Source organism: Fundulus heteroclitus, unplaced genomic scaffold (assembly GCF_011125445.2).
Source record: "Fundulus heteroclitus isolate FHET01 unplaced genomic scaffold, MU-UCD_Fhet_4.1 scaffold_59, whole genome shotgun sequence".
NCBI lineage: Eukaryota > Metazoa > Chordata > Actinopteri > Cyprinodontiformes > Fundulidae > Fundulus > Fundulus heteroclitus.
Genome location: NW_023397022.1, coordinates 906,197 through 923,918, shown reverse-complemented (window position 1 = coordinate 923,918; position 17,722 = coordinate 906,197). Strand labels below are relative to the sequence as shown.

Sequence of the window (17,722 nt, the reverse complement as noted above, 5' to 3'; positions counted from 1 at the left end):
TTTAGATTAGCTTATTTTTTGTTCGTAATTTAGTGTATATCTGTTTTTTTCACCAAATTTACACATTGTGGGACAATAAAGAAGTTTCTTTGCTTATCTTAACCTTTATATTCTCTCAAGAGGTTGAGAACTGAAAAAAATATGTATTTGCACTTTACTTCCTTTCCTTGTAAACCAATGAATAACTAAAGTTCAATGCATATAATTAAAAACAAAATGTAATATTCTGCTTCTATTTCATCATGCCTTGACTATTTTTTACTTTTCACCCACTACATTTTTATATGTTGAACTGTCAGTAGGAATGTAAAATCGCAAACTTCCTTGCCTGAAAGGTATTTTTCAAAGTGCTTATTCTGATCATTTTAGAGAAATATAAGTTAAATTTTCAGTTAAAGACAGCAAAGAAATCAGCAGACATAAAATCCTATCTGCTTACCTTTTTTCCCCCTCACATTAGTATGATCAAAATGTTAGTTTTTATTAGCTTAAATCTGTTTACATGTTTTTGGAAAACCCATAGTCTTTTCGAGACACTTGCAATGATTTTTTGATCTTGTGTTTATCTAAAGAGTCACAAACATTTTTTATTAAGAAAAAGCATTACTGTGTAGGACAGTAAGACACCCAATTGGGTGGTGTTTTATGACATTGGCCTGATCAGTTTATTATGAATCATGCAAATTGAACATTAAAACACACTCTTGTATTATATGTATTACTAGCTAAATAGACATCAGTTAACTGACCGTTAGAGAATCAAAACGATTTATCATTGTATAACTGTGGAACTTTTGACCAACATAACCCATATTTATTTAATAGCAGGTGCATGTGACTTTGATAGAACAGATAAACTACAGGGTTAATATTACAAATTTCACACCATTTATTTACGGTTAAGTTTCATAACAATTTAGCAGTCTCATTGCTTTTTGATTTATATATGCAAATAGGTTTATCAGATTTTATTCTGGGACAGTTCTGGGACATGAAAAAGGAAAGGAAGAAGAGAAAAAAATGGAAGAAAAAGAGATGAGACAAAATGTTAAAAGAGAGAAAAGGTAACAAAAATAGAATACAGGAAAAGCGATGCTACAAAACAAGGTAGCATCCTTAGTCTGCTAGAGAGTGTCAGGGTGCAGTTCTCCCTGCTGCACCATGGACAGTTCCAGATTCTTCCACCATCCTCTCTGCCCTGCTTCACTCCATGCTGGATCAGTTTCACCTGCTGCAATAATCAAGTTAGGAGTCATTCCACCTGTCCAACCTCTTACATAAACTCCTCTCAGTTCTGCTTTCGCCGCTGGTTCGTCAACGTCCTTCCAATGTCTGCTCATGCCTCACGTCTCCCAGCGTCCGTCTTTCATCGTGCACCTCTGTCTCAAGCCAGCTGCTCTTACCTCCCTCGTGTCTGCCAGCGGTCCTCCGCTTCTTCTGTGTCTGCCTACCAGCCTGTCCTCACCTTTGCCATCCTGCCGGTGTTCCCTCAAGTCCGCCAGCTTCAGCTCCACCACGTCCTTCTGCTCCTGTCATCTTCATCATCCCTCCACTGCCGTCAGCTACAGCCTACCAGTTTCCTCTTCCACAATTCATCACCTTCAATAAAACTAAGTTCCGTGTGTGGCTGAATTCGGGCTCAACAAACCCACCCCTGACAGAGAGGGATATAAAAAGAACAGCAAAACCAACCCATGAAATATTACAGGTACAAACAACCAATGCCGTAACATCACTAAAGAATATGTAGTATTACTTTTTACGAGATGTATAAATTGACAGCTATAGAAGTGAATCTGTAAGCACCTGGATCCAAGCACCTGTATGTGTTTGTGAGTGCACTTGCATATGTAAGGTTTATCCATAATAAAAATGCTCAGTAGTGGTTGTGAGGAGCCAAAGACCGACCCCCCAGTGCCAAGGCAGACATCGGGGAAACCAGAACCCCAGATGCCCGAAAGGATGCCCAGAGCAAAGGGGCCCAAAAGGGACCAACACCGGGGACAGCTGCCTCCCCCTTCTCAGGGATGAGCAGATAGGAACCCCAGGAAACCCCTCCAACAGCAACAGTGCCAAAGACCCAAGGATCTGTGGCATTGAGCCCATGGGCTCCGCTGGCAGCCAGCTACACCGGAGCGGATCCAGCCATGGGCCCATAGACCCGAGGCCAAGGGGCAACCAGCTTTGGACCACCTCCCGACAGAGCCATGGGGCCAAGGCTGCTAGGAGTGAGACAGGACACACCGAAACACCCAGCTCCGGACACCAAGAACCACCAATGCACCAGCCAGTCAGGCACCCTCCAACGGAGGGGAGCCGGATGGGGTGGATGGGTTCCACACTTAGTGGAGACCTGAGATGTCCCAGGAGAGAGGGCAGTCAAAAACCCAACCTGAAAAAAAAAACAGGTACACATTCACATATTCCCACCCTAATGCCTCCACAAAAAAGTGACACTGTACACACACTTGCACTCACCTCACTGTTCTAATATTCCCAGGTCCAAGTACCAGCACACCAGAAGGGTATCCAGCCTCCAGACCTGAGAGGTGAACCCCATCATCAGGATTGGGGGGTACCATCCTAACCCCACAGCCCCCACCACCCAACCTAGGGTGTTAGGGCCATTACATTTCGTAGTGGCCCTAACACCCCTCATCGAAATGTGATGTTGTTGCATGTAGTTCTCAAGTGTATTTAAAACTGGGAGGGCCAAAAAGGGGGATGTCCGGCACAGCCCACTCCCCTATCTGGTAAATTGCCAGCACCTGCACCCACCCCCACCCCAATACACCCACCCTCTGTTATTTTTTTTTTTTTTGTAAATGTAACTGCTGTGCAATTAAGCAAACGAGGGATTTTTACTAATAAATAGCAATTTAATAGTGACTCTTGGGGTAAATTTTTATGTAACCCCGATGAATTTTTTTACAGTAAAGAAAATCCACCAAGAAAGTAGCGCAGTTCTTACCTGCACATACATGCACATAACCTGAACCTATTTGTCCCAAGGCTAGTCCTTGTAATCAAGTTTAACCAGTGTTAAATTAGTTAATCAGATAAATCTAAAAACACTCGGTCTCGCCCCGCAGAGACCCCCAAATCTTACCCCCAAAAAGTAAAGCAGTGAAATTTCTCTTCAAAGCTAAAGAAAAAAAACAAGAAAAAAAAGAAAAAGCTCAGAAAATTCCAAAAAGCTTCTACCAGTGCTCTAAGCATATGTATGAGTAACAACACAATTACCATATAAGGAGGGATTTATTACACAAACTACACTGTGAAGAAAAGAAGCAGCGTCTCTAAGGCAAGGAGGGATTCTAGTTTATACTACAATTTGTCAGGACCAGAAACAGAGGACCCAGAATTCAACCGAGACAAGCAGCAGACATTTAAAGACAGTTTATTAATAGTTAATCCAACAGGGGTTAGGCAGGCTCAGAGAATCAGAAGGCAGAACAGGTCAGGAAACAGGCATGCAGGTAGACAGGAACAGAATGTTGGATTAAACTCACCGAAGGCTTGTAATAATCTGGCACTAGTGTCTGGTCTGAGGGCTGGTTATATAGCAGGTGGAGCAGGGGGATGTGATGAGTGATGATGAGGGGCAGAGCTACGTAGGTGTGTCAAGTTGTAATCAAACCAGCACTAGTGCCGAGATCATGACAAAATGAGCCATGACTCCCCCACATGAATGGCATCTCGTATCTGAAGTCTCTCTCTCGCTCTCTCTCTCTCTTACCTCTGACCCACGTCCTGTGCATTTCTTGTAAAACTTGTGTTTCGGCATTGAAACACAATCATGCATGTCAAATCATCTTTATGTTTTCCTGCATCCAGGAAAACAAGGTCTCCTGTGCCCAGTTTCGAGACCTTACAAAAATCCACAAATTTGTCAATCTATTCCGCTAGAATTGGACATTCTTCTACCATAAATCAATATTTGGATTTTAGAGTTTAATCAAACTCTGTAATTTGACCAACTATGTATATACTTTCTTAATATTAGTGCTTTTTAGTTTTTCGCTTTATCTCATGACAAAAGCAGCCTTCTTTCTTGAGCATTCCTCTTTTTCTGCCAAACATTGTAGATGCAAAACAAAATTTTTATTTAAAGAAAGTTTTACTTCTAACACTAAGGGAACTTTATCTGATGTTGATGCAATTATTATTTTTTCATCCAAGTCAATTTTCTCATTAAATTCATTCCAGTCAAACTTAATTAAGAACAAAGTTTTGACAAAGTTTATACCTGTTGATATATAAAAGGTTTTAAATCTTTCCACTCATCATCCCACTCTTCACAAAGATTCCTGCTATATTATAAGCGGTGTAAGTTCAGATATGTAATCATTAATTGAATAACTGTGTGTGTGTGTGTGTGTGTGCGTGCATGCGTGCGTCCACCAGTGGCTAAGTCTGTACATTTGTGTCAGCTTATGTAGTGTGATTAAAATAGATTTTGTAGTGTTGCTTGTTTTTATTAATGTATTGTATAAAAAATATTTGAATCTGTCAAGGGACTGCAGATGCAAATTAACTTATGGTATAATCTGGTGCAGCGCATCAAATGGCGACATTTTATGTTTGAGCTGTAGATTGTCCCCTTTTAAAGAAAGTACATATATATGACAATTTAAAAATACAATTCAATTCAATTTAATTTTATTTATATAGCGCCAAATCATGAAACATGTCATCTCAAGGCACTTTACAAAGTCAAGTTTAATCATATTATACAGATTGGGTCAGATTATACAGATTGGTCAAAAATGTCCTATATAAGGAAACCAGTTGATTGCATCAAAGTCCCGACAAGCAGCATTCACTCCTGGGGAACCGTAGAGCCACAGGGAGAGTCGTCTGCATTGTACATGGCTTTGCTGCAATCCCTCATACTGAGCAAGCATGAAGCGACAGTGGGAAGAAAAACCACCCATTAACGGGAAGGAAAAACCTCCGGCAGAACCGGGCTCAGTATGAACGGTCATCTGCCTCGACCGACTGGGGTTACAGAAGACAGAACAGAGACACAACAAGAGAGACAAAAAAGCACAGAAGCACACATTGATCTAGTAATCTGTTCTACATTAGATGGAAGTAGCGGGTGAGCCGTCTTCTCTGGATGATGTCACAGTTAAATACAAATATCAGAAATATTATTTACTGTGTTGGTGTAAATAGAAAGCATTATACATTGAGTTGGAATGCTTCAAATAGTGAAATGTGTAAGAATAATAATAATTCAATAAATGATGCTAACGTAAGATCAAAAAGTCACAAGATGGCCACTAGAGGTTACATAAAATTGTAAAATCAGAAGATGGACATTAAGGGTTTATGTAAGATCATTAAGTGATGAGGTTGTCAAAAGGTGGGGTCATGAGGTGGAGTGGGGAAAAGGGGGCATAGGGTCACATGTGGGTGACTTAGGGTCACAAGGGGTTACATGGGGTGGTGTAAGGTCACATGGGGTAAGATTGGTTCTGGTGGGGTCAGGTGGGTTCATGTGAGGTCGCGGGTGTAACTGTAGCCAATCTGTCCTGACTCATCTGCTTTATGTACTCTGCTTTGTGCGTGGCTGTTGACCCAAGAACCAGCACAACAAGACCACCGACAGGGCAGGTTTATTCTGTTTAAAACAAGAATATTTTCAGCACAGCAATTTAATAAATCAGGCTTCCACATGCACACCTCTCCCCAGCACAGCTCAGCACAAATTGAGGAAGAGTATGTAAAACCAACCAAGATTTTCTCAGTTTACAAATAATAAAATACCATTGAAATAAAACTCAAAACAAAAATAACCTGCCCAACAGTTACAATTTTATGTATTTAAAATTAGATTAACAAAAGGACTGTATTACCATCTGAACATCCACTGAAATACATTTGTTTAATAATCGAATAAAAAAAAGAAACTCACATACCTGTTTAAAACAAGAACATTTTCAGCAAAGCAATTTAATCAACCAGGCTTCCACATGCACACCTTCAATGAAAATTAAAGGGAATTTCAGAATTACATGATACATGATGAAGCCTGACAAATGCCACCATACTGGGAATTAGTGCTGAACAATACCCAATACAGGGCTGTGTCGATTATGAAAATCGGCTTAACAAAGATGAATTAAGTAAAAAACAATACAAAAAAACGTGAGTTTATCAAACTTAAGTTTTAAGGCATATAAAGCATCTTATCATAACTGGAAGACAATTCTATACACTCACCTCTCCGCAGTGCAGCTAGGCATGAACTGAGGTGAGCAGTGGGAACACACGGGAAATAACGCAAACAGGAAGTAAAAAAATTAAAGCTTCTACACCAAAATAAAACACAATACGTAAACCAAGAAAAACAAACATGGACAATAAAAATGGTTTTGGGATAAAATATAAACCAGCGTTTGTTCACACCTGTTACATAATGTCAGACCGGATGTGATCTCTTATTTAATACAACATAACTATGCTTCAACTGCTGGAGATAGGCACCAGCCCCCACGCCCCGTTTTGGACGAACTGCCCCCAGTTAGTTAAAGAACACAATGACTGAGACGGTCGGAGTGGGGAATCGAACTGTCAACCCGCCAGTTACAGGATGAACTCCCTAACTATTGCGCCCCTGTCACCCACACATATGGAAAAATAATAGCAGAACAATAATGTATGAAAATTGAAGGATTTTACTAATTCACAAGATTAGCTTTGTTAATTACTGTGGATTACATGTGTTTTAATACAGACAAACCTTTTGAAGATCAGGTACTATATATTTGTTGTTCTTTCTTACTTTGAGTTTTCAATTTTATTATTTCAGGCCCAGCAGATGACCCTGCAAGCAATGACACTGTCTCAGCAGCAGACTGAAGAAAGGCAGAAAAATGAACAGCGCAGGAAGAGTGACAAACAAAGAGATGGGAAAGACAGACAGTTTAGACGCGGTTCAACACGACACTCCAAAGAACGGCAGCACTCACCTTCCTCTCCAAGTCCTTCACCCCCACCATTTAGGCCAAAAGCATCTGCACGTAAACAAGCCTCCAAGCAACCTGAATCAGAGGTATTGCGGATCTATCCTTCTTTCTCTTTGTAATCATTCAATAATTTTTCTACCTTTACATCCATCTTTACAAGTTAATAGGAAATACACATTAAACCTACACTATACATTTTTAAACACACTTGGGAGAGATTATTCAATTCAATTCAATTCAATTCAATTTTATTTATATAGCGCCAAATCATGAAACATGTCATCTCAAGGCACTTTACAAAGTCAAGTTCAATCATATTATACAGATTGGGTCAGATTATACAGATTGGTCAAAAATGTCCTATATAAGGAAACCAGTTGATTGCATCAAAGTCCCGACAAGCAGCATTCACTCCTGGGGAACCGTAGAGCCACAGGGAGAGTCGTCTGCATTGTACATGGCTTTGCTGCAATCCCTCATACTGAGCAAACATGAAGCGACAGTGGGAAGAAAAACTCCCCATTAACGGGAAGGAAAACCTCCAGCAGAACCGGGCTCAGTATGAACGGTCATCTGCCTCGACCGACTGGGGGTTACAGAAGACAGAACAGAGACACAACAAGAGAGACAAAAAAGCACAGAAGCACACATTGATCTAGTAATCTGTTCTACATTAGATGGTAGTAGCGGTGAGCCGTCTTCTCTGGATGATGTCACAGTTAACAGAACGCCAGACCAGGTGTACCTACTATGAAGATAAAAGAGAGAGAACAGAAAGTTAAAGCACAAATGACAACACATAATGCATAATTGAAGAACAGCAGAACTCAATAGAGTGAGAAAATTAGATCCTGATATAATCCAGTAGCCTAAGCCTATAGCAGTAAAACTATAAAGGTAGCTCAGAGTAACATGAGCCACTAGTTATAATTTTTGTCAAAAAGAAAAGTTTTAAGCCTAGTCTTAAAAGTAGACAGGGTGTCTGCCTCACGGACCAAAACTGGGAGTTGGTTCCACAGGAGAGGAGCCTGATAGCTAAAGGATCTGCCTCCCATTCTACTTTTAGAGACTCTAGGAACCACCAGCAGACCTGCAGTCTGAGAGCGAAGTGCTCTGTTAGGAACATACGGGGTAATCAGAGCTCTGATATATGATGGAGTTTGATTATTAAGGGCTTTATACGTTAGAAGAAGAATTTTAAATTCTATTCTTGATTTAACAGGAAGCCAATGAAGGGAAGCTAAAATTGGAGAAATATGATCCCTCTTGTTGATTTTCATCAGAACTCTTGCTGCAGCATTTTGGATCAGCTGAAGGCTTTGAACTGCATTTTGTGGACTTCCTGATAGTAAAGAATTACAATAGTCCAGCCTTGAAGTAACAAATGCATGGACCAGTTTTTCAGCATCACTCCTGGACAGATGGAAACCTATTTAATATGGGATTTAAATGACATGTCTTGGTCAAAAATAACACCAAGATTTTTTACTTTATTACCAGAGGCCAGGTTAATGCCACCCAGATTAAGTGATTGGTTAAGAAGTTTATTTTTTGAGGACTCTGGCCCAAAGATTACAACTTCGGTCTTGTCAGAATTTAGATGCAGGAAATTTAAAGTCATCCAGCTTTTGATGTCATCAAGACATGACTGCAGTCGAAGTAATTGATTGGATTCATCAGGATTTATGGATAAATATAGCTGAGTATCATCAGCATAACAGTGGAAATTAATCCCATGCTGTCTGATAATTTTGCCTATCGGAAGCATATATATAGTAAAGAGAATTGGTCCAAGGACTGAACCCTGTGGTACTCCACAGGTGACCCTAGAGTTTGAGGAAGATTTATTATTAACATGAACAAATTGGAATCTGTCTGACAGATAAGATTTAAACCAGCCTAATGCTTTCCCCTTAATCCCTACAGTATGTTCAAGTCTTTGTAGGAGAATATTGTGATCAACTGTATCAAACGCAGCACTGAGATCTAACAGGACAAGTATAGACACAAGTCCATTATCTGAGGCCATGAGAATATCATTAGTGACCTTTACCAGAGCTGTTTCAGTGCTATGATGAGCTCTGAAGCCTGACTGAAACTCCTCAAGTAGGTCATTACTTTGTAAATGTTCACAAAGTTGATTAGCAACTACTTTCTCAAGAATTTTAGATAAGAAAAGAAAATTAGATATAGGTCTGTAGTTTACTAACTCATCCTGATCAAGAGAAGGTTTCTTAAGTAAAGGTTTAATAACGGCTACTTTCAAAACCTGTGGTACATATCCATTTACTAAGGATAGATTAATCATGTCTAAAATAGTGCCACTGATCAAAGGGAATATGTCCTTAAACAACTTGGTTGGGATTGGGTCTAACATACAGGTAGAAGGTTTAGATGAAGCTGTAAGGATATCCTTGGATCAGTGGTGGAGACAGCCTGACTGGGAGCCACAGGGCACACTTAGATAGCACTAACACAAAGATTGGCACATATCTGTCAGATAGCACCCTGGTGGTGACACATTTTCCCTACTGATGACACAGTCAGGAAGCGTACAGCCCTTGCGTGGGTGTGTACCTAGATCTCTATATAATGTATATGTGATGAGCAGTCGGCGCGTCTTGCCGATCAAGAGCCCATCAGCGCTGATGACTTTGTAACCATTTCTCTGACCTTGTGGGAATTAAATAATAGAAATAAACTTTACTGTTTCGAGAGTCTTATGTCTCCAGTATAGTTAAGTGGCGGTCGTCTGAAGGGTAAAACGGACCGGGACCACTGGGGTGTTTCACCGCCACCAGGGTGCGGTAGCTCTAACAAAGCTAAAATTTTAGATAGCTCAGAAAGCTCTACTGCTTCTAAACAGTTCAAACACTGCGCAGATTCTAAAGATTCCTCCAATGCTGCCTCACTTACTGAGGACGAGGTAATCATGTTTGGGAGGATGCCAATTATTTTATTTTTAATGGCATCAATTTTATTTATGAAGAATCCCATAAAATCATTACTACTAAGAGCTAAGGGAATGGATGGATCAACAGAGCTGTGGCTCTGGGTAAGTTTGGCAACTGTACTAAAGAGAAATCTAGGATTATTTTTATTCTCTTCAATTAATGATGAAAAATATGCTGCTCTAACTCTGCGGAGGGTCTTGTTATACAACAATAGTCTGTCCCTCCAGATTAAGTAGGATTCCTCTTGGTGTGTAGAGCGCCATTTTCTCTCCAATTTCCTAACATTGTGCTTCAAGGAACGCAGCTCTAAATTAAACCAAGGAGCCAGCTTCCTGTGAATAATCACCTTCTTTTTCAAGGGAGCTACATTGTCTAATGCAGAATGCAATGAGGAAGTCACATTGTTAGCAAAGGTATCGATTTGTGAATGGGAAGAAACAGCAATGCTGCCATCTACAGGGCATTTCTGCAATACTGAGGATATTAAAAAGGGGACAGACTCTTTAAGTTTTGATACAGCATTATCCGATAAAGATCTACTATAATGGAACCCTCTTTTGGGGGTGGAGAACTCAGTTAGATTAAACTCAAATGTTATTAAAAAATGATCAGACAGGACAGGGTTGTGAGAGAATACTGTTAATTCTTCACAATCAATGCCATATGTCAGCACAAGGTCTAAAGTATGGAGCCGAGAGTGTGTCGGTTCATGCACATTTTGAGCAAAACCAATTGAATCTAGGATAGTTTTAAAGGCTACACTAAGGTTATCACATTCAGTGTCAACATGGATGTTAAAATCACCCACTATAATAACCTTATCAGTATTTAACACCAAATCAGATAAGAAATCTGACAACTCATCCAAAAACTGAGTGTAAGGGCCTGGTGGACGATACAAAACAACAAACAGAAGAGGTTTTATTGCTTTGCAGTTTGGATGAGGGAAACTGAGGGTTAAATGTTCAAAAGAACTGTAATTATTAGTTGGCCTGGGACTAATTAATAAATCAGACTGAAAGATAGTTGCCACTCCTCCTCCTCTTCCCACAGATCTGGGAATGTGGAAATTTGAATAACTGGAGGGGGTTGACTCATTTATACTAACGTAGTCCTCTTGTAGCCAGGTTTCTGTGAGACAAAACAAATCAATCTGATTATCAGAAATCAATTCATTAACTAACAAAGTCTTCGGAGGGAGAGACCTTATATTTAATAGACCACATTTAATTCTTTTATTTTTTGGTTCAAAGTGATCCGTATGGATTTGTATTAGATTTTTATGATTTGTTCCTTTTAGATCAGTTTTTGATCTGTTAAGTTTTGGCCGTGGGAAAGACACCGTCTCAATAGGATAATGGGTGGGTAACAGTACAGAAGCTGCAGAGAGGTGTGTTAAACTAAGGCTCTGCTTCCTGGTCTGGACCCTGGGTTGTCAGCATTTAGGAGAACTAATAAATCCGGCCAGATTCCTAGAAAGAAGAGCTGCACCCTCCAAAGTGGGATGAATGCCATCTCTCCGGATCAGACCAGGTTTTCCCCAGAAAGTTCTCCAGTTATCAATGTAGCCCACGTCGTTTTCTGGACACCACCTAGACAACCAGCGGTTGAATGATGACATGCGGCTAAACATGTCATCGCTGGTCAGATCAGGCAGGGGACCAGAGAAAATTACAGAGTCCGACATAGTTTTAGCAAACTCACAAACCGAAGCAACACCAACTTTGGTGACCTCTGATCGGCGTGACCGGGTGTCATTACCGCCAGCGTGAATAACAATTTTGCGGTATTTACGCTTATCCTTAGCCAGTAGTTTTAGGTAGGATTCTATGTCGCCTGTTCTGGCTCCCGGTAGGCATTTAGCTATGGTCCCTGGTTTCTTTAGTGCCACATTCCTCATTATGGAGCTGCCAATAATTAAGGTCGGCTCCTCAGCGAGACTGTCGCTGAGAGGGGAAAATTTATTAGAAACGCAGACGGGTTGGTGGTGATCTGGGGTCTGTAATCTAGAGCTATGCTTCTACGAACTGTCACCCAGCCAGCCTGGTTACCAGGCTGCTCGGGTGCTACTGCTTTAGGTTCGCTACGTGAAGTTACTCTATGCGGCTCCGCGCTAGCAAAAGAGCGGCTATCAGCTGGTTTTTCAACAGCACGGAGCCGGGTCTCCAATTCTGACACCCTCGCCTCCAAAGCTACAAAAACACTACATTTATTACAAGTACCATTATCACTAAAGGAGGCAGAGGAATAACTGAACATCTGACACAGAGAGCAGCAGATAGGAGACTTAGTCAGAGACGGAGAAGCCATTATGAGGCTAACGCTTGGCTAACGCTAGGCTAAAGCTAGGCTAGCGCCCTATTATCACGCCAAAGAACAAACCGTGTGAAACACGAGGAGTTCCCAAACGTGATGAGCAGCCACAGACAATGTTTTAAAAGTGCTTATGTTTGGAAACAGATGTTACAGCAAAGAGGTTTAAAGATAAAAAGCGAGAGAGCCTGGAGCAAAGCTCCGTCGTTCACACAGCAACAACAGGAAGTGACACAATACGCCTTACCGCAAACAGGAAGTCCGCAACAGATTATGACAACAGAATTTGGAAAGATGATAATAGGAGAACCTCACTGCACAAATAAAATATTTTTTTCTTATCAAAGTATTTCTGGAATATAGCCAGAAATGCTGAAGAGGAGAAAAGGTATAAAATTTGAAAGAACATTTATTGTTAAGATGTCTTGAGCCTTTTTTTCCTTTACCACTAGGGAATGATATTTCTCCAGTTGTGAAGTACTTTTTCTTAACTAAAAAGAGTTGAGCAGGTCATGTAGATGGGTTCTTCTTTGTTCAAACATTTCAGGTAAAGTCTTATAAGCAGTATTTTTGCATAGTTACTCAACAAGTTTAACAATGATAATCAAAACTGGTTGCTCAGATGCAAAAAAGTAACCTTGCCTGCAAAATGAATTCTCCCAGTATTTGTGTGTTCATAAACACATGAGAATCCATCTTGTACTGCTCCGACTTCAACCATTTGTGTCCCAACCGAAAACGGTTCGAACCAATTCCATTGCAGTATTGTGATTTAAGGCAAGACATACTGATACAACAAAAGCAAGAGCTGCCGAGCCAACAGGCGAACCAACATCAACATGGCAGCCCAGGAAGATACATGTGTAGCTACTGCTATAACATCTGTTTTGTAAAAATCCACAATTTCATCTTTAAAAGAACAGCAAGAAGTGCCTTGACTAACTTACCTCCTTGTGGTTTCTCACATTGTCTGCTGCTTACGTTTTGAGACCGTGATTGGCTTTGGTACATGGGCACTAGGTTGGTTCACCCAATCAGTTCGGACAGTTCTGCTGAATATCCCCCGTTGTGCCATCTTGCCATGGACTAGAATTCAGATTGAATTGACATCATGTACCATGCGGGAGAAGTCAGGATGGGTTGTAAGCAAAGGAATTCCACACATCCATGCAGAGAAAGCCTCTCACAGCAGGATGCCCTGCTATAGAGCAGAGTACACCTCTTTCTTTCTTCCACTTTTGCCTTGGACTCTGGAGCAGAGGGTGGCCTGAGGACCGACCAGCCATGTGAACTCCATGGGGCTCGAATTCTTACAAACTGGGCAGAACGCGCTTTCTGTGAAACTCATTTCCCCTCGCTTCAATAGAGCAACATAGGGGAAATCTCTCTTCGTCCAGAGGACCTGTCCAGGCGAATCAAAAATAAGTCTGCAGTCTCACTTCTGTGTAAAACAGATGCTGAAGTGAATGAGTCCGTCTATGCAGAACCAGCTTTGTTTTTCCTCCTCAATTGTTGCAGGAAACAAGCTCCAAATGGAGCCGAAAAGCTTTCCTAAACTGAGGGCAAAATCTGGACTGAAGTCACCTGCTGCATGCCGGGGACTCGGCTGGAGCCGGGTCAGACTGCATTCAGGACCTTGGACCGGCCTACCCCAACCATGTTTCGGCTAGCGTTTTCCTGCACCACTGCTCTCCTGTGGATGGCCAAAGTGAACCGCTAGCTTCTTAGAATGAGGCCATTGCATGTAACAAATCTAATTCAAGTGTGTTTTTATGGTTATAACAAACGTTATCTCCACAAGGGTTTCATACATTGATGGAACATTAATGTTTATGTTATCCGGTCCACTCATTACGACGAACATAAAACCGAAGCTTTTTAAAATTAGCACAGAATGTGCACTAGTATAATGCTATTAGCTTCCGGTAACATTCGCTCTTCCCGAATAGGCGACTACTATTCGTTTCAAACATAAGGTTTGTTTCGTTTCGCTCCCCCATCGTTCAATAGTGCTATGAGCATTATTACCGCATTATTATGGAACATTAATGTTGATTTAAAGGTGTTTTGTTGAACTTTAGAAGTAACCAATTTTAGCGACCGATCGCTACAGCGACCCCTAGCCTCCCGGAGGTATAATCGTATTCATAAAATCAAGCGTCCCTAAAGTTTAGATATTCTTACTGAGACAATCTTTTCTTAAAATATTATTCTAATAATAATAATAATTGAACTTTATTGATCTCACAATGGAGAAATTCACTTCTGCATCTTAACCCATCCCCTTGGGGAGCAGTGGGCTGCCACTGTGGAGCAATTGGGGGTCAAGGGAAAATCGTACGAAACGTTGACTTCGGCCGTACAGCCGCAATGCGTTAAGGGTTTTGTTCAGGGACCCAGAATGGCAGCTTGTGGGAGTTGAACTCAGAACCTCTGGGACCAAATCTCTGTGCTCTGACCACTAGGCCACCACTCCCACCTTTATTTTATCAAATAATGTTTTGTTTGGCTAGGGATTTGCATTGTGAATGAGTTTAAACATATACCAAATGTTGTTCTGAATTAGTTAAGCTAATTCAAGCTCATTCAATGTTCTTTAACTCAGATCTGCAGTGAACCAGGATTCACTGAATTTTTCTTCTGATGATGCTTGCTCAGTATGAGGGATTGCAGCAAAGCCATGTACAATGCAGACGACTCTCCCTGTGGCTCTATGCTTCCCCAGGAGAGAATGCTTCTTGTCGGGACTTTGATGCAATCACCTGGTTTCCTTATGAAGGACATTTTTGACCAATATGTGTAATATGATTGAACTTGACTTTGTAAAGTGCCTTTAGATGACATGTTTCATGATTTGGCGCTATATAAATAAAATTTAATTAAATTGAATTGATGTTGATGATCAACCACTTTATTTTGTCTGTTGTTTCTTTTGTATGTACATAGTTCCTTGGCTTCTTTTTATTGTCATTTTGCTTAGTAATTTTAGTTAAGTTTCACTAGTCTTGAAGAGAAAAATATATGAAATATAGTGTTAATTCAGATAAACAGCATTATTTAGTGATATTCTCTGGATGTTCATTTTCTTTCGGTTAATAAATTCTTGAAGAGAATTTGAAGAGAAATTGTCACTCCTTATTCTATATGCGTACAAAGTTTGCTGTTAAGAGACTGCCAGTTTTTGAATCATCCCTTCCAACTATTGTCCTGATATCATCTCTTGGACTAATATTTACTGGACAATACGTAACAGACAGAGAGTTAAACATTATTAAACATTAAATAACTTTAAAACAGTGTGTAATTGCACAACACCCCAAACGAATTCAATAGGAGTTGTCCCAGATTGATAATGTGCACACAGTGTTCAGATGGCCGCTTATAGTTCGCCAAGCCATGTTCACAATAAGAGGGGAAATAAGAGGGGAAATAATCAACTGTTTTTGAGATGTTATTGAGATGGATCAGGATACCTGTTCTTAATGTGTCCATTACTTTAACAGCAAGAGGAAAAGGTGAACCTGGCAGATCCAGATGACCTTAAATCTTTCAGAGAAAAGAGGAATTTCTTCCAACAGATTGGTAAATGGACTGAAATTACTTATTTTAGTTCAAGTCCAGGTTCAATGAATAATTTTTCTCTTTTGTCATCCTCCAGACAGTAAATCCAAAGCGGAAAATAGAACCTCAAAGCAACAATCAACTTCTTCTGATCCATTGAGGCACAATCAACAGAAACGTCCTTCACCAAGCCCATCTCCCCCACCTGTACCACCAAAGCCTAATGGTAAGAAAACTCTAGATGTTTAAAGATTCACTGAGGCCTTTTTAATGTGTTTCGAGTTGTCAGGGGAGGTAGCCTGGACACCTGATCAGGATGAGTCCTGGGCAGGGCTGCAACAGTTAGTTAATGTAACAAACAAAACAAATGTCAAAATTGTCAATCTTTTTGTTGTCCATGTGCTATGGGAATTCTAAGCAATAATAACTGAGTTCCCATCTATACTAAATGAAGAGACGGTGGTGATGACGTTCCAGCACTTTTATTGAGAAACAGAGCAGAGATCACATAGATGGAAAGTAATCGCACCCCACGGTCCCGCTGCAGTCTGCGTCTGCCCTGTCTCTGCCTGTCTCGCTTTCCCCGCTCTCCCTAATACTCGGTAGTGGCCTTGGCATGAGACAAAACAAAGACAGTCTATCGTAGACAATCAGTATCCCCCAGCAGCTGCAGCATTTGGCCTTGCAATCAGCAAACAGTGGATCTTATACACAGCCATCATGTCTGCAGGCCTCCTATGTCTGAGTGGTGTGAGGCCATAGTGACTTCAGAATAATATTTCTTACACCATGTCCATGAGGTATTTTGAAAATGTTTATCTGAAGGATGGCAGCAATAGTTATGGCTACTTGCAGCCCACCCAAAAAAAAAGTCATGCCAATATAATAATAATAATAATAATAATAATAATAATAATAATAATAATACATTTTGGGCAGGTGAGACAGTTAAGTGGATAGAGGAGGAGGATCGGTGAGTGTGGGAGGGTGTAGCAACATAGACGAGATTAGGGAGGGGGGAAGGTGGGGAGGGGCGAGGCTGTGAATGGACCTAAATGCTAAGAGGAGGATTTTAAACAGAATTCAAAATTGAATTGGAAGCCAGTGGAACTGTTGTAAAACGAGGTGATGTGGTGGATGGAGGGGGTCATTGTGTTGATGCTAGCAGCTGAATTCTGGCCTAGCTGGAGATAATGGAGGAATTTTTGAGTGACACCGGGCAGGAGAGAATTGCAGTACTTTAGGAGAGAAGTAACAAGGCTATTAACAAGAATAGAAGGTGAATGGGGGTGAGAGAGGGGCAAAGGCGGTTGATGTTGCATAGGTGAAAGTATGTAGACCGTGCACTGTTATTGATATGGGAATGAGAAGAGAGAGTACTGTCGAGCATGACACCCAGACTTGGGGAGACAATGGAGACAATGGAGTTGTCAACTGAAACTGTCCATTTTGGATATTGATGATTTGGATAGTGTTGAGGAGAACCTCAGTTTTGTCACTGTTTAGTTTGAGGAACAAGGTCAATTATGAAAAGAAAGGGCCCCAGGACAAAGCCCTGTGCGCACCTGAAGTGATGGGAGAAGGCTGGGATGAGAAGGATTTGAGTTGAATGAACTGAAAGCGGCCTGAGAGGTAAGATCTGGACCAGTCAGGTAGAGTGTGGGTGATGCCTATAGAAAATAATCTATTGAGGAGGGTGGGATGGCTAATGGAGTCAAAGGCCATGGTCAGGTCAAGGAGGATGAGGATAGTGAGTAGACTAGAATTAGCTACCATGAGGAGGTCAGTGGTGATTTTCAATAGTGCAGTTTCTGTGCTGAGGAGTGGATGGAATCCAGACTGAAAATGTTCATACAGATTAATGACTGATAAGTGAGCGTGAAGTTAAGTAGCAACTATTTTTCAAATATTTTGGTA

General features: G+C 40.8%; 1 protein-coding gene across 1 annotated transcript in view; it reads left to right on the top strand.

Annotated features, from left to right (window-relative positions):
• myo15b (myosin XVB) overlaps positions 1-17,722 on the top strand; it is a 456,255-nt gene that overhangs the window by 350,978 nt on the left and 87,555 nt on the right. Inside the window, exons 32-34 of the mRNA XM_036133239.1 lie at positions 6,821-7,063; positions 15,748-15,826; positions 15,903-16,031. Coding sequence (XP_035989132.1) covers positions 6,821-7,063; positions 15,748-15,826; positions 15,903-16,031 — 451 coding nt within the window. The remainder of the gene's footprint in view (positions 1-6,820; positions 7,064-15,747; positions 15,827-15,902; positions 16,032-17,722) is intronic.